Source organism: Aulostomus chinensis, chromosome 5 (assembly GCF_037954235.1).
Source record: "Aulostomus chinensis isolate RoL2024-O1b breed Wild chromosome 5, RoL_Achi_v1.0, whole genome shotgun sequence".
Classification (NCBI taxonomy): Eukaryota; Metazoa; Chordata; class Actinopteri; order Syngnathiformes; family Aulostomidae; genus Aulostomus; species Aulostomus chinensis.
This window is the reverse complement of record NC_141324.1, coordinates 27,416,121-27,434,109: the sequence shown is the minus strand read 5'-3', so window position 1 is coordinate 27,434,109 and position 17,989 is coordinate 27,416,121. Positions and strand designations below refer to the sequence as shown.

The 17,989-nt window shown below is 46.1% G+C and overlaps 1 protein-coding gene across 1 annotated transcript in view; it reads left to right on the top strand.

Annotated features, from left to right (window-relative positions):
• st6galnac3 (ST6 (alpha-N-acetyl-neuraminyl-2,3-beta-galactosyl-1,3)-N-acetylgalactosaminide alpha-2,6-sialyltransferase 3) overlaps positions 1 to 17,989 on the top strand; it is a 74,849-nt gene that overhangs the window by 20,939 nt on the left and 35,921 nt on the right. The window contains exons 2-3 of the mRNA XM_086204342.1: positions 1,495 to 1,689; positions 12,575 to 12,984. Of these exons, the coding sequence (XP_086060468.1) occupies positions 1,495 to 1,689; positions 12,575 to 12,984 (605 nt within the window). The remainder of the gene's footprint in view (positions 1 to 1,494; positions 1,690 to 12,574; positions 12,985 to 17,989) is intronic.

Below are 17,989 nucleotides of genomic sequence, written 5' to 3'. Positions count from 1 at the left end.
CACAGAGAACCCAGCAGGAACAGGGAGAACATGCAGGTTGTTTACAGTCTGGGATATTTTCTCACCGTCAGAGCTCCCCCCTTGTGTCTCACTGGTCAGACAGAATTTAGAGTACTCAAGGTAGACACACTACTATGAATCTGCAGTATTCTTGGAGTTTTTACTGAGAGGGATGCTCCTTTCTTTTTTCTTTTTCTTTTTTTTTTCCCCCATTACTACACATCACCTGTGACAATTTTTATATTTTTAACATTCCTTACAGACTGCCTGTTGGTTGCCATGGTGAGAGTCTGTCAGGGGTTTGATCATTTCAGGTGTACTTTCAGGACGGATCTCAGCCTTCAGATGCCGTTGCTTTGCTGTAGTTTGTACTCTGATTCATCTTGAATACGTTTGCATTCGCCGGGTGGCGTTTGAAAGTCCAGATCCTCTTTTTTTCTTTTTCTTTTCTTTTTTTTTTTTTTTTAAACAGGCGCTGCGACTACAGGACTGGCTCTGAAAATGCAGCATCACACGCAGACAAATCTGCATCAAACACGTCTGGAGCGAAGGGTGTGAAGTATAGGTAGTAATTGCACGGTATCAAACTGGATGATGTAGGACGCTGAGGAATTGTGACTCATCTCTATAATGAAGCAAAAATGATATCTCGAGTGGATAAAATGATCTTTTGCAATCTGCGAAGTGGAGAAGAGGCTGCCAATGATCTAGTTTTGTTGCTTAAAGTGCAAAACGAGGCAATAACTGACACGTTTATGAAGAAGGAGATATAAGATACCGTTCCCCGCTGAGTGGCTGGCTATGTTTATCATAATCGCTGTAATTGCAGTATAATATTTACTTCCTCCAGGGAGAGACAGTACTACGATCCGTAGCGTTCGTCTGATTGTCGGCAGGGTTACCTACAAAACTGCTTCAAGAGGCCGATTTACTCCAGACTATTCCTTTGAGGCAGATTTGCTCAAACTGGTAAAGAGTTGGGTGTTTTAATACGGTGCCTCTGATCCACCGCTGGATCCAAGTTAAGAGAATGAAATCGCAACTCGTGAGTCAGTTCAGTCCTGTTTTTTTCGGTTAATATGACAAATGGAAAAAGTCTGGTTTGACCTCCCGAGGGGTCATGATTTGATGCTTTCAACTTACACGCTGATAAACTCGGTCTCTGTGGGATCTAAGCAACTTCCCACATTCACATCGACGTTCATCGTCAAGGAAACGAGAATTAGTTGCTGTCATAATAAACTCAGGTGTTGGCTTTCGTTCTTCGTGTTTCATGCCAGTCATGATGTGTGACACACGTCGCCTCTTTCTGGTATTACGTCTTACCAGGATCCAGTATATTTTTGTTTTATATTGCTGTCTCTATATTTGCCATTTTTAATCTCATTTATCTCCTCGGCGTTTGGATCCTCGTCTCTTCTATCTACTCTTGAATTCACCACCCACCCCTCTCTCTCTCTCTCTCTCTCTCTCTCTCTCTCTCTCTCGCTCCAGAGGAAGTCCCTGATCGCCACCAGTCTGATCGTGGCGGTCTCGCTCTTCGTGGTGGTGGTCAACTACTCAGAGAAGCCCTACTTCTTGCTGCAGCCCGTGTTCGGCCAGACGTTCAGCAGCCACTGGATGTTCTCCAAGCAGCCGTACAAACCTTTCAAACCTCACCTGGGCTACGTCAGCATCCCCAGGCAGGAGGTGAGACACTCAAGAGTCCACACATCCAACCACGCTTGCACCAGGCCTCATATCCAGTTGGTAGCTTCTGAATAAGGAGTATCCTGAGTTGGTGACTCCCGCGATGGCACTTTACCAGGACTAACCTTCATTAACGAGGGATCCTAGGAGGCTGGAACACCCAACCACCTCCAGTGTGTTTGTTCTTGTTGTGTTACAAAGGCTGTAATGAGAGTGTGTGGTTGAATCTGAGGGCCGATGTCAGGATTCCTACTTGCATCGTTGTGCTGTCGTGGCGTCCGAGACCTCCGCCGAGGAGGTCCCCTGGATACAGAATATCCAGAGCATCCACGCCAACCGTCGTGTGAGTCAGAGCTCTCCCGGAATTTTGAGGGGAAAAACCCCTCTGTGATTGATGTTTTAAATCTACGTTTATGCATTTGAAGAAACAAATGAACAATACATGGTCACAGGGTCAGTACTAGGAAATATGTATTTTTACTTCAAGCTGGTACGAACAATGCTACTTAAGTGCGATACATCGTTGTGCTATTACTACACACACGTACAGATGGATACATGAATGACTGAGGCGCATGTGCAGCGTTAGGTTTGAACAAAGTAACCAAACGTAACTGAAAGCAGCCGGCTCGATACTTGCAGGAGATGATAATGAGGCTTCGTGTGCGGCGGCGTTTGAGAGTGAATACGCAGCTGAGTGGATAAATGAGTCGGAGCGTTACCGTCTTTGTCTCTGCTGACGGATCCAGACCAACGCTGTGCTGTCTGACGTTGCATGATCAGCCTCCCGACTCGTTGCCATACTACAGCGCAAGTGTCATAAACTACGCCGTGCACGTCTTCTTTTATGGCGGCGCTGGTATTCTGTTCCTTTATTGACATTAACCTGCCATCACACTGTCACCTCAATAACCCAAATGTATTCAAACGCACTCATCCAACAGCAGCAGCTCCTTGAGGATTTGCGTAATTCATTATATCACGCTCGCTGCGATGAATCTGAAGCGTCTGTTTGATGTCTCCTGTGTGCATAATTTCTTTGTCACTCCACACACCCATGTCCGTGAGCCTATTCTTCTTCCTTCAAACGGCTCGGCGCCGTATATTCCCTGTGCCGTTCTTAGAAATTGAAATATCAAAGAGTTTCAATTCCCACCACATCAAAATGTAAAAAAAACAAAAAACAAAAAACAAAAAGACAAGCTATGGGTTAGTTGTGTTGGGAGGTAGCGAGTGAAAATGTGCTCATGCAGCGTAATCAAGCAGGAGAAGTACGACTCTTCTGGCTCCACGTCGAGTGGGGATTCACACGTTGGGCTTTTTCACTTCAGCCGGCGATGCATCTCCGCTTGGAGTTGCAGCGGATGCGTTCGTGAGAAGAGGATGCCCTCAGTTCTACATGCTGATATTGGCAGATTAATGTGGAACGTCATCTGCTGCCTCCGGAGAGTTTCATCCACACAGCAAGGGCCCAGAGGCAATCATGTTTTACACCAATCTGTACGTCTGCACCTCCCTCTGCCTCCAGACAAGCCTTCTTAAATCAACGGCCTCTCCCTCTCTTAATGGAAAATTATGCAAATCGTAGCAGAGACTGGCAGCTTCTGCGGAATTACGCCTCTTTTCTGATGAAACTCTCTCACTTTATTGAAAGGGGCAGTGATTGGCCTGGACGTGAGCGTTAAAGAGGTTAGCGCGCTTCCAAAATTTCAGACAAAAAAGATGGACAGAAGCGTAGAGCTGTGGTGGAGGTGATACTCCTCTGTCAGGTGTCACCAGCCATTAGGTGGGGAGTGAAAACCTGCTGTATGAGCTGTCAGCCTGCGCTAAGCACACAGCAACACCCTGAGAAGCGGTAATATTTCTCCTGGACAGTAACGCAGTCCTGCATGATCCAGAGCGACGCGTCATTTGAGGGAGTATAAACCTCCTGCAAGCATGCATAATGCATAACTTGATAGCGTGGAAATGGTCGGCCCCTTTTTTTTCCTTTTTTTTTCTTCTCCCCTCATTTGATTGAGACTGATTTAGTGTGATAAGTTTCCTCTGCTCAACTTTTCAGAAGAAATTGTTAACATTTGTCTCCTGGCGCTTTACACTCAAGCTCCAGCTGTATCACAGGCAGAGACAGAAACTCGATATTCTGAAAATGCTCAATTCCGCGTACACAATGCAGGGATTTATGTGCAGCAGCAGCGTGTTGCTACTTGCGTGACGAATGAGGAGAACAGCGTCCCCTTTGGTTCCAGTCCACTATTCATCCCAGTAACAACAGAGCGTTATTGGGTCTCCGACAGCCAGTTTCAGCGTAACAAGATCCAGAAAATACAGAGACACGATCGGTAGCAACGTTTAAAGTATGTAAAGCGCTCCATACCTGAGAACAACAGAGGGGTGTTTCCATCCATCCACTTTCTACTGCTTATCCTGTTGAGGGTGGTGGTGGTGGAGCGGGGGGTGGGGGGGTGAAGCCTATCCCAGCAGCCTTCAGGCGAGAGGCGGGGTTCACCCTGGACGGGTCAACAATCCATGGCTGGACCAACACATAGAGACAGACAACCATTGGCTCTCCCAGCCACACCTACGGTCAATTTAGAGTCTGGATTAACCTGGTCCCTCTTGATGTCTTTGGACTGTGGAGGAAGCTGGAGTACCAGAGAGAACCCACACAGGAACAGGGAGAACATGGAGACTCCACCCAGAAAGATCCTGTGCTCCAGCCGGGGCTGGAACCCGGAACCTTCTTGCTGAGAGGCGACGGTGCTGACCACTGCACCATCGCGTCTCCCCTAGGGATTTTTGATGAAGTTGCTCAGCCAGGTTTGTTCTGTCTGGGGAGCTCGTGTGACGACTTGCTGATCACTTTTTTGGTTGAATTCGCACTCAAAAAGGAGCGTTTGAAAACACAGTTGAGCATCACGACAGCACGACTTCACCTCCGCGATTAACCAGGAAGGTCTCAGTGAGCCGTTAAAGTAGAGGTTTTGTACACGCGTGGCCCATAACTAAGGTTGTATTGCACACACACACACACACACACACACACACACACACACACACAGTAGTGAACACTGTTACATAATGCTGCCTTTTATTGAATTTTTAGAGAATGTTATGCTCTCTTTTGTGTCGCCTGAAAACTGTCCATTTTGCCCGTGTGTGGGTGAAGGTTGTCAGAGTTGGGACCCCCAGGACCGTGGGAACATATATCGTCACGTCAAGTCAAGTCGCCTTTATTGTCACCAAGGGATCGAGCCCAAGGCGAAATGCCATGACACAACTCTCAACTCAAAGGCTGATGCAACCATCGCAAGCCGTCACAATCATTACAGATTGAAAGTAATAATGGGACACTTCAGAATGTAACAACAGCACATATACATTTGTTGTGTATGTGCGCTAGACTTGAGCAGTCCGTTGACCCAATGGAGGCAAGTGAGAGTGAGGCGTCGCAGCGGGGGCCACGCCACCAAGCCCGGGCGGGGCAGGCTGCAGCCAAGGTCAGGTGCTGCCACCCCAAGGAAGGTGGAGAGGGCAGAGGCGGGGATCAGGAACACCCGGGGGGGGGGGGGGGTAGGACGTGCCATTTGCATCACCAAGGCAGAAGGAGTTCTCCTGGAGGATAAACAATGAGGCAGATGACCTTCAGCAGCCGATAAGGAAGCTGTGTTTGGGTTTGGGCAGAGGAGCACACATTCCAGTCCGTCTTCTCTTTCAGTCCAATCCAAATTGTAAAGTTTAATTTTCTGGTCTTCAACATCACTCTCCTCTTCGCAGAGCGGCCAACTGCTCCGAGATTGTTTCCATCTTGCGTTTCAGTTCAAGAGTCTGTTGTTTCAGTTCAAGAGTCTGTTGTTGCCCCGCTTTGCCAGCCTCAATAATTGCGCTGTAAATGACGGTCAGTTGTGGAGGTCCAGGTCTGGTGGCAGCTGTCGCCTTGCCAATTTTGCGGTATGTGAGGGCACCTCCAAGTCCGAGGAGGAGAAGCCCCACAACCATGAACCCAAATAAGTAGAGATCCTCGATGTCCTCCACGGAGAGAGGCGTCAAGCACGCGGTACGCCAACTCCCCCAGGAATCAAGGACGTAGCCCGCAGGGTCGGTTCCATGCGGACAGGCAGGTTCCTCCGATCCTGATTTCCTTGTCGAAAATATGGTGTCACTCGCGTTGAGAGACCAGCTGATCAATTCCATGATTAGTTTTAGGTGGAGAGCTCACAGCTGCGTTGGATAGGAGTTGAGACAAAGAATGACAGCCAGACAGAAAAGAAGAGGAGGAGAGAGGAGGAGTGCGACTGCTCACACACACACACACACACACACACACACACACACACACACACACACACACACACACACACACCGTCCTGTTTGTTGTAGCAGCAGGGGAACAACTTTGTGCTGCAACCTTACAAAAGCACATGTTCAAGATTATCGAACAAGAAACTAATGACGTTAGAAGTAAAACAGGTCATTAAATGACAGATTTCATAACTTTGGCATTGTTCTCTAAAATTTGTTCTTAAGTTAAGTGTTTCCCCTGAGAGGAGAATGTAATTAGTGCTTTACTTTTTCCAATGCGGACAGCTACAGATAATCAATGAAGTCCCAGGGTATCTCACACTGGGACTTGGCATGTTAATGTAATCATTATTGCCTATTAATTAATTGTGTTTCAAGCATTTTAATGAACGTCAAGGTGAAGTTCACACCCCGGCGCTATAATTTAACGATGACCATGTACCCGACATTAAGCTCTTTCAAACAGCCCACTTTATTTTTTAACACACTCCTGTGATAGAATCAGAGGCTCTGCTGAGTAGATTTCACCGCCGAGTGCCAAAATGATTGGGATTATAAAAGCCCACTCTGCTAGCGATTAGAGCGCTACGGTGAAACAGTCCCGGCGTGAGCATGAATCACAGCTGGAGGAGAAGCCCGGAACGTTTTATTGATTTACAGGACGCTCACACAGCGGTCCTGGAGCTGGATTCAAGTCTTGCATACTAAATTAAGTATTCTGACATTTTTTTGTTTATTTTTTGAAAACTTTTAAGTACTAATGCGAATTTTATGACTGAGAAGTGGCAATGTGGAGGTCATGATGGGGCGGGGGCGGGGGCGGGGGGGAGGGGGGGGGGTGTGGATGAAAGTCCCGGCTCGGGGGCTCAGCAGCAGTCGGTTTGCGATGTGTCTCACGTGCTGTTACCCAGGCGGTGTTCCCCGAAGAGATCAGCCAATCTGTGTGTGCCGAGACGCGTGATGGAGTTATGAGCCGGGCCGAGGGGAGCAGGTGATGATAGACGAGCCGCTGACAGCTCATGGCTGTAGGGACGTGTCTCAGCCGCCCATTAAATGGAGAGCCACCAGCCCAGGTCCACAGATAACTTCTATAATCAGGATTGAAACTGAAGGGGAAAGCAAGAGCTTTGATAGAAACGTGCACAGCTCCGAGTCACGCCAGCGCTAACAAGCTAAGTAGCTGAAATAGAATTTACTGCATTATCTTTTTGACACACTGAAGTTTCAGTGGGTTTTTTTTTGTTGTTGTTGTTGTTTTTTGCAAGACAGACTTTTATGTCCGCCGCCTGAATGATGCACAAATTCATTTTTGTTCTCCAGCCAATGACATTACATTAAGCATTCCATTAAGCAAATGATCAAACAGGGCTTAGTCATGACACAATGCCTTCTCCTTTCTAACTCTGTCTTGCATTCATTCACTTAAGTAAGTTTAATCTCATCAAAACAAACCAAGCATATTTGCTTCAATTAGGTAAAGCTCCCATTTCAATTTGAGGGACGGCTTAGTCCCTCCCTTAGTAAAGCGTAGCAAAGTGCAATTGTTGAGAATTCCTCACTAATCCGCTTTCCCCGCTAAAGTAGAATAATATGTATAGATAATATACACACACACACATACTCACTATATATATATATATATATATATATATATATATATATAGTGAGATAAATGACACAACTTCCTCAGCTGCATGATTGCAATAGGACTCTTGTAACCGCTGAGGTCCCATTCAATTAACTTGATCAATGTTAGTTCAAAGCACAATGACATTCAGCTCAGGAAATAAAATAATTTGATGTGGTGTCATATATATATATATGTGTGTGTATATATATATATGTATATATATATATTTATGCACACGCTCTATTTATACTTATACGGAGGTTAGGGTCTGGTGATTAAAGCTCTTCCCCTGCACATACGGTGTCTATGTCATAAGATGGATGGGAAACAACACTAGGTTCTATAGAGATTAAGGAATTTTTTTTAATGTCGTCCAAATATGCAGATATTTTGCACAGTTTCTTTCTGATAGTCAATACTGATGCCAACAATGTGTATAAAAACACGTTTCTATGATTCTGACATTTTGTTCCCGCGATCAACACCTTGATCCGTGTATTTGTCTCTATTTCCAAACATCTGCAAAAGCCCATAAATCACATGTTCACTGTAAGTTCCTCAGTTCTGATATTGATTGGGCCATCGGGCTGATGTCAAAAATAATAATAATAATAATAATGATTTAAAAAAAAAACACTGATACTGATGATGTGCTGATGTCATCGTGCCTCCCTATGAGAGACAAGTTTTGGAGGATAAACACATTTTGATTCATTCGGATTTTTGTTTTTCATTTAAAAGAACAAAACGTGATTGAAAACTCTCTCCCGTTCCAAGTTTTATTACGATTCCCACAAATTCAAAGTACAGAAATTGTCACAACGTTGTAGATGAAAAGTATAAAGCGTATGAGCTGAGACTTGGAACTTTAAGGTTGTTTTTTAGGGCCTGAGCCAGAAGGTACTTCTGGCGAAGACCCTATTATGTTTGCTCGGCAGAGCAACACATTAGCAGCACTAAAAACACTAAAAACACACACTAAACAGTGTCCCAGGCCCCCCCAACACCCATGAGGCAACTGGGTCAGACGGCCCGGAGCCAGTTTTCACATACACACCCATTCAAAACCTGGTATTATACTGTTCTTGCTCTCAATGAGTGCGCGCTATATGCGCATAATGCGCATAACGCGCATAATCTAATTTGACCCCCTGAACATGCATGAAATTCGCTGAATTTCGGCACAATCGTTCAGTATGTCTCAACATTCACTAATCAAAAACAAAAACGCCACAAAAGTCTATAGCGCCACCTAGGGAGCCACACAAAAAAAAGATAATTATTTTTAATTTCGCGCGCTATAACTCCTCACACAAAACTCCCACAGACATGGGACCAACACCGTTGGACTCGTCTCATCAAGACGAACAATTCTTACACTCTGACCCCTCACCTATCTCCAACAGAATGTCCACAAATTGGACAAAACTGTCAAAATCAGGACTTTTTTTACTCCCCGAACAAAATCTATCTCCTCCTAAACCGTAAATGCCAGGGCTTCCAAACTTTCACACATTACTCTCCCAACTGTGCTCTTCAAAAATCTTTAAAGGCTAATATACTACGCGCTCGGTTCGGATTTTATAAGCCCTCAAAGTGGGGGAGACACGTTTCACGCTTACAATGGAAGTCAATGGGGAGGCCGTGTCCTCTCATGGTACATACTCTCGAACAAATGCTTCTCACGTCTATACCATACATCGCACAGCTTTTAAAAACATATCACTGTATTCCTGACAAAAATCCCTACAAAAATATGGTATTTTGTGTTACTTTCCACCAACGTAGGCCGAGTTATTCAGCTTTTACACACTACATTTCTCTTAATCCTCCACTCTCTCCACTCTAGCACAGATCAAAGAAAGTGCAGCGGGGGAGGGGTTCTTAATGGGCCAGCTGGCAGCTCTGCTCTCAGCTCTGCTCTCAGCTCTGACAGAGATGGCAGAGATTTGTTTACTGTAGTCATGGAAACCACAATTGGCACTTCTCTGCCCTCATGTACATACTCTCAAACAAACACTTGTAGCTTCTAAACTAAAACACTCACACCTTCAGAAAACACACCATTGAATTCCTGAGAAAAAACTCTACGAACTGATTTCTTTACATTACACTTTTGACCAACATATGCAGAGTTATGACTGTGTTTGTCAGTAAAACTGCCAAATCCTCCTCTGCTCTCCACTCTGACAGAGATGGCAGAGAGCGAGCAGAGAAGGGAGGGGCTCTTAAAGGGCCAGCTCTCAGCTCTGCACTCACACTGTGCAGCGCACTGAGGCTCGTATCTTCTAAACTACAAGGCCTAGGGATTTGCCGATTACACCGTTGGATTCGGGCCGGTGTCAAGGACGCGGCCGTAGGCCGCGCGGGGGCTCAGGCCCTAACAACGCTGCTTGCAGCTTTAATTAGGGCCTGAGCCAGAAGGTACTTCTGGCGAAGACCCTATTATGTTTGCTCGGCAGAGCAACACATTAGCAGCACTAAAAACACTAAAAACACACACTAAACAGTGTCCCAGGCCCCCCCAACACCCATGAGGCAACTGGGCCAGACGACCCGGAGCCAGTTTTCACATACACACCCATTCAAAACCTGGTATTATACTGTTCTTGCTCTCAATGAGTGCGCGCTATATGCGCATAATGCGCATAATGCGCATAACGCGCATAATCTAATTTGACCCCCTGAACATGCATGAAATTCGCTGAATTTCGGCACAATCGTTCGGTATGTCTCAACATTCACTAATCAAAAACAAAAACGCCACAAAAGTCTATAGCGCCACCTAGGGAGCCACACAAAAAAAAGATAATTTTTTTTAATTTCGCGCGCTATAACTCCTCACACAAAACTCCCACAGACATGGGACCAACACCGTTGGACTCGTCTCATCAAGACGAACAATTCTTACACTCTGACCCCTCACCTATCTCCAACAGAATGTCCACAAATTGGACAAAACTGTCAAAATCAGGACTTTTTTTACTCCCCGAACAAAATCTATCTCCTCCTAAACCGTAAATGCCAGGGCTTCCAAACTTTCACACATTACTCTCCCAACTGTGCTCTTCAAAAATCTTTAAAGGTTAATATACTACGCGCTCGGTTTGGATTTTATAAGCCCTCAAAGTGGGGGAGACACGTTTCACGCTTACAATGGAAGTCAATGGGGAGGCCGTGTCCTCTCATGATACATACTCTCGAACAAATGCTTCTCACGTCTATACCATACATCGCACAGCTTTTAAAAACATATCACTGTATTCCTGACAAAAATCCCTACAAAAATATGGTATTTTGTGTTACTTTCCACCAACGTAGGCCGAGTTATTCAGCTTTTACACACTACATTTCTCTTAATCCTCCACTCTCTCCACTCTAGCACAGATCAAAGAAAGTGCAGCGGGGGAGGGGTTCTTAATGGGCCAGCTGGCAGCTCTGCTCTCAGCTCTGCTCTCAGCTCTGACAGAGATGGCAGAGATTTGTTTACTGTAGTCATGGAAACCACAATTGGCACTTCTCTGCCCTCATGTACATACTCTCATACAAACACTTGTCGCTTCTAAATTAAAACACTCACACCTTCAGAAAACACACCATTGAATTCCTGAGAAAAAACTCTACGAACTGATGTCTTTACATTACACTTTTGACCAACATATGCAGAGTTATGACTGTGTTTGTCAGTAAAACTGCCAAATCCTCCTCTGCTCTCCACTCTGACAGAGATGGCAGAGAGCGAGCAGAGAAGGGAGGGGCTCTTAAAGGGCCGGCTCTCAGCTCTGCACTCACACTGTGCAGCGCACTGAGGCTCGTATCTTCTAAACTACAAGGCCTAGGGATTTGCCGATTACACCGTTGGATTCGGGCCGGTGTCAAGGACGCGGCCATAGGCCGCGTGGGGGCTCAGGCCCTAACAACGCTGCTTGCAGCTTTAATTTTTTTTTTCTTTTTTTCTTACCAGTTTCACACTTAACTTGAGACTTGTCCAGACGTCCTGGGTTCTCGCTGGAAGACGAGACGTACAGTAAATCTGTCCCAAATGCACCGTACACAGTTACTGTGTCATAAACAGCCACACGGCGAAAACATAGTTCAGTCATGACATCATTTTTTAGTCATAAAACAGCACTTCAGACAGACTTAGGACGAACAGAAACAAATCTCACCACTGCGTCCTCCACGCAACCTGGAGGAAAACTAAAACATACCAGGGAAATTGGAACGAGCACCAGAGCACCTTCACGTATATTCCAGGCGCCTGGTAAGTGCGGCGTTGGGAGAGAGGAGAGATGATCCTGCGCTGCACCGCCATGTTGCCGTCCTGACTCACAGGGGTGTGAAACTGATCCAGTAAAGGGCCGGTGTGTCTGCAGGTTTTCATTCCAACCAAGCAAAAGCAACACCTGATCCAACAAATGAGCTGTGCGGACACAGCTTGATTGATTTAAGTTGAATCAGGTGTTGCTTTTGCTTGGTTGGAATGAAAACCTGCAGACACACCGGCCCTTTACTGGATCAGTTTGACACCTGTGCACTAGATAATTGGCTTCCTCCCATAACAGCCAGAACTGGACCACGTCGCTCCTCGTCAACACACTCACACGTGCGCACACACTCACACACACAGCAAAATCTAAAAAACATGTCTACGCATCCGGTCTGGACACGCACATCATAAATCAGAATCACAGCGACACATCTTCAGCATTGCCTTGATTTGGAAGCAGGGGCGACAGGAAACCAGAGGAGACGTGATGATGTCATACGGAATAGAACTCACTTTATTCAGGTGGCACGAATCCCCTCAGGACAGAACTGGGAATCGTCTCAGATTTCCTCAGAGCTGGCGTGGACCTGCCCGGCAGCTGGCCGACAGTAAAACCCAAATAGAGCTAATAGAGCTACACGGGTTGATAAAAGCCATTAACCGACGTGCTTCCTGTCCTCCAGCCCCTGAAGCTGCACTGCGAGCTCTGCAGCATCGTCTCCAGCTCCGGCCAGATGCTGGGCCAGGCTGCCGGCCCGCTCATCGACCGCTCCCCCTGCATCTGGCGGATGAACAACGCGCCCACGCGGGGCTTCGAGAACGACGTGGGCCGAAGAACCACGCTGAGGGTGGTCTCTCACACCAGCGTCCCCCTGCTGCTACAGAAACCTCAGTACTTCTTCGGCCAGGGCAACGACACCGTCTACGTGGTGTGGGGGCCACTTCGGAACATGCGGAAGGATGGCAAGGGCATCGTGTACAACATGCTGCGGCAGGCGGCGGAGAACTACCCTCACGCACGCATCTACGTCACCACGGAGGACAGGATGAACTACTGCGATATGGTCTTCAAGAAGGAAACCGGGAAAGACAGGTGAGTCAAACGCTGTGTTTATTTCTCGTCTTGGCACGACATCACCAGCTCCCTCAGTTTTTCCTTCAGACAAATTTACACTCACTACTTTTGACATTCACCGTTCTGTTCATTGCTATAATATCGACCTCATGGAGGTTGATGGTCAGCTCAATGGTCTGTGCTTCCCTCATCTCCAATCCTCTCTTTCATGAGGCGTTATCAAAGTGAGTTACTTAACTTTCCCCCTGAAGAGGCCCTACATGGCACTGGAGGCCATTTTCTAAAGAGAAGCTTTTATGAGGAGCCTCAGAAGTGTGTGCTGCCTGGGTTATAGACATCAGCCAATTGCTGGTCTGGGGAATTGCTGGTTAATGAGGTAGCATGATTCTGGCAGCCTTTCTAAACACCCGCGCTGGTCTCACCACTTCTGTCAGCATCCTGGCACTCAAGAAAAACTCAAGTGATTGATGATGCAGTTAAAAGATGACCTGTGAAGTTTCAGGATGAAGGTTTTGTGGGAGCTAATTTGTAACATCATACACCGAAATTGCGGTCGAACTCCTTTTTCAGTCGGCCGTCCTAACAGGTTTATATCCGAGATCCAGGCTGCATTGTTCCGGTTGAACCTCCTTTCTGGAGCTAGCCTCCCATCGGTCCCACAAAGCCCTCCCATGTGTCACCGAGACCTCTCGTAGCTTCTTAAGAGGATTAACATGTTCGGTTATAGGCGTAGCATCCAGTCCATTTCTGCCCCATTGTCTGGTTCTCATTCAGGGTTAGCGCTGAAATTCATGTCGAGCATTCCGCGCTCGGCTTGGCTCAGCTGTTCTGAAGGTCTGCACGGAGCGCAGGACAGAGACGCAGAGACGGGCAAGGATGCTCAGGGAAAAGAATCTCATTACAGAACATAATGCTCCCGGCCGCGATGCAGCGCTCGAGTCGTTACTGATTGGTAAGAGAGGCCACAATGAAGCAGCGATATTGAAAATGTGACGAGTGCTCAGAGGTTTTTCTGTCCTTCCATCGTTGTTGTGTTTGTTTGAAATGCTCAAACTTACCTCTCAAGGCCGGAATATCGCCTTGAGAGGTACGTTGTCCTTTTTAACCCAAACAGCTGTAGTATCTAATCAGAGAGAGTTTATTTAATGCTGTTCTAGTAATAACAGCTCTTTGTGGTCCTCACTCAGTCATGCAAACACAATTTCAGCCCACAACACAATGAAATTCAATCTAGAAATGAGCAGCATTCCTGCTATTTTCTCCACTTATGCATACAAACCACTGAAGCAGCGCGACATTCTTCGGATGCTCTCAGAGGAGCCGATTCTCGTTGACGTTTGGTGATCGTCACCCGAGCGGAGGAGGAACGACGCTGCAGACACTTAAGCTAGATGTTCAGAGGGAGCTTTAGATCGCTGGAAGCTCGTCTTGACAGAGGTGAGGAAATGATCTGGGGATCAAGGGATTATGAGGATGTAGTAAAGACCTCTAGGAGTTAAATCCACGATCAACATCAAAATAAACAGTTTAACAGTCGCCAGCTACAGGAACTCCAAAACACGCATTCATCTTAAGCAGGTTCTGAGGGAAAAGGGGATCAAATTCAGACTGAAATTAATTCCAGTATGCATATTAAATCCTCTGGATTTATTTAAAGGTGATTTCCAGGGCACCGAGTCGTAAATCTTCTGCTTAGTTCTTGTTTGTGACAGTTTTATTATGGTCTTGCAACCAATTACCGTGAAAATGTCTGCACTGAGCAGACACGAGGAGTTGCAGGTATCATCGCGGGAGCTTTATCATCTTGGTGAAAATGGCATTTGTGTGCTGGGTGAGAAAGCACGTGTTTTCAAATAAAGACGACTCTCTGACATCCAGGGTCCGAGTCCAGCCAGGGACGTCGCCAGCCAGCCCGTCACCCTCCTCAGCGATGACAAAAATCCTCAGAAAACCATCATTTGAGGCCGAACAGGGGTCAAGACGATGGAGGGTCTTGCTATAACCCTGGATGACAGATGCTTAAACGTACAATTGTACCGCGGCTGGACGTTCAGGGGAGGAACCGATCCGTTATCAGCGCCTCCTGAGCTACGGTTGCTGTCTGTCGGATCGTATCGGCGCGGCCCTGTTAGCGGCGGGAGATAAAAGACCTTAAAAGCACGCGGGAATTAAATCACACTGTCACTTTACTGCTCTGCCACCTGGTCCTACCTGACCTGTGTTCTGGTTTAACAGCCAGCTGCTCCCCCGCTCCATGTTTGTGTATTCGCACACACGTGACACTGTCCCTCTTTCTCACGTATACATACAGTATGTACTTTATTTATTCCTCTGAATGGCATTTTCTATGCTGCAGAATCCGGATTGTTCAGCTTTTCATCCTCTCAGGCATTCTGTTCTTTAGAAAGCCAACATCAGTCTTAAAGGTCACCTTTGTGTTCATCATTGGAAACATGTTCTTTCAGACTTAAAGGCTCTGAATTCTCCCCATCAGGCGGTTGCTGTGACTGCCACACTGCAGGACTGTGGAAGCACTTCTGATGAACATGCACTGGAAAGTTGAGTTTTTGAGGACGCGTTCATCAAATATTGCGTTTCCAAATAACAAATGGGGGAAAATGTTTCACAGGCGACTTTTAATGACAGGAGAACCAGTTCGTTAGTGCCCATTCACTTCCACATCACATTTCACCGAATCACTCTTCACCTCAGACATCTTCTAATTAGATGAACGTCTTTTTTCAATGTTGAAATTTTACGATGTTACATTGTTGGCCTGAGATGAACCCGGAGGAAATAAAAGTTCAAAATAAGGATGTCCGGTTCGCTTCCGCTCAACATAGCCGAGCTCAGTTTGAATCGGTAAGTTGATGTTTCAGTATTTTGAAAAATAGCGGTTGAAAGGAGTAAATAGTAGAAGTAGCTGATGTAGTAGTTTAAGTATACAAACCCCGGAGCTTTGTTTACTTATCTTGTCCATGGCAATTGTTTTTTAAGAAGTTTTTTGTACGATTTCAGAGAATCAGAGATCTTGACCACCTTCTTTCACAGAAGGTATGTTTATTTTTCTTCATTTTCCATCATTTACCATCATTGGTATACGCATCGTATTGGACCGGGTTCAGAAAAGAAATGTGGAATTTTGAGGTCGGAAAAACGTTACCCCGACATGTAGCGTACACAAAGGAAAGCTGAAAAAGATGGGACTGCAGCACAAGTGAAGGATACACTTGAACATGTCACAGAAACGAAAAGTGAGCTGGGAAAATCACTCCAGTAGTGAGACTTCCTCCTGTTCATGAATGCAGCAGGCAGCGTCCACCATAAAAACACTATGCACGAATCCATGAATGCTTCTGCTCGAGGAGTCTGTTACCATGCCATGCATTTCTGAAACAAATTTAACCCTTGAACTGAAGTGTTAGGACATCTAATCGTATTTTTTTTTAATCTGAGAAGCACAGCAACAACAACAACAACAAAAATCCTCATGCTTATCACAAGTTTCTGCTGTTATTCACAGAAAAGGGGGAGAAAAAGGTCAGAATCCAGTAATCTCCAAATTAAAAAGAGGACGAGACCGCTGCGAGCAGCAGAATTTTCCTCCGGGATGTCCTGTTCTGTATGATATTGACATCTTGCATCTGGTTCGCATGCGTCATCTGAAATCAAAATTTCAAATCGAAAAACCGACCATCTACTGGTAGTCAGTTAAAGAGTCAAATGCGGTGTCCTCGCGTGCTCTGCGTCGTGTAAAAATACAGGAACGGCTCGTGTACTCCTGCCTGCTCATGACCATGCGGCCACGCAGACATTAGATTGACATTTTGTCCATATCTTCACGTACAGGAAGTCTCCCGTCACTCTGAAATGACCTCCTGCAGACATTTGCAGACATGGAGGTGCCAGTAAAATACATCTATGTGTTCAAAGGGTTATTTGGGAGAGGGACTTTGGTTGCTTTTGTTGAGAGTGAAAGCTTGTAATGAGAACCCAGCGAGGGACTGTGAGGAGAGATCTGAATCCTCCAATCTAAAGAGTCATGGTTTTGTGTGACGTAGAGTCAGCGGCAACAAAAACGTGGCAGAAAATGAACAGAAATGCAGAGATATTATCATTAAAGGCCTGCCGCCGCCGCCGCCGCCGCCCCAGGTTGGGTAACAGTCAGACTCAAGGACCAAAAATGGATGTTTCATCTGCAAATCATCATCAGGGGTGAGTCAGTCTAAACACAGATGAACTTCATAGCAGATGCTCCACACTTGTGAGCCTTCAAATATATGGTAAATTTGCCTTTAATCTGTTTTTATTAGCGTGAATGTCACCGCTGTGTAATCAGGCTTCATCATCTCTGATCATCATCTCAGCCTTCCACTTCATGTGAGTGGACGTACTCCTGGCAGTCAGAGTTCATTCATCCTAAAATAGTTGGTATTTGAAACGAATCGCCACTCCGTTTAACAGCCCCTCTGTTATTTTGATGGTCCGAGAGATTCCGGACATCCAATCTGAGTCGAGTCCATGTGTCTTTGGGATGTTAGAAGGCCTGCAGCTGAGAGACGTGTGAGTCTTTTCTCATTTAAAACAAAGGACCTGGGGGGGGGGGGGGGGGTACTAATATTTGCTCTTCTCTCCAGAGCCAGACCAGAAGATAGATCCCATTCTCTCCTCTCTCTAACCATTCGAGACCTACAGAGACCAGCCGGATAGTGATAGTGGATGGGAAGTGTTAGCAAATCTGCATCAAAGTCCAAATGTAATCCTCCTTGTACTTTCTTACACAATCCACCATGATGAGTAGTAGCAGCCGCTCTTCTAGTCTCAAAGATTTTGTTTTTGGACGCAAAGTTCCCAATCAGGAAAGTAGTTCCGGCTCCGAAATAAGAGTGGCTCGCAGTCTTAAATTGTCATTTCGCTGCGAATGTTGTGCACAACTCAATAATGCAGATAAAGACCGTTTTAAGAAGTGTACCCGAGGACTTTCTGGGCGGAATGCTAACCTGCCCATCCACCACAATTTCTT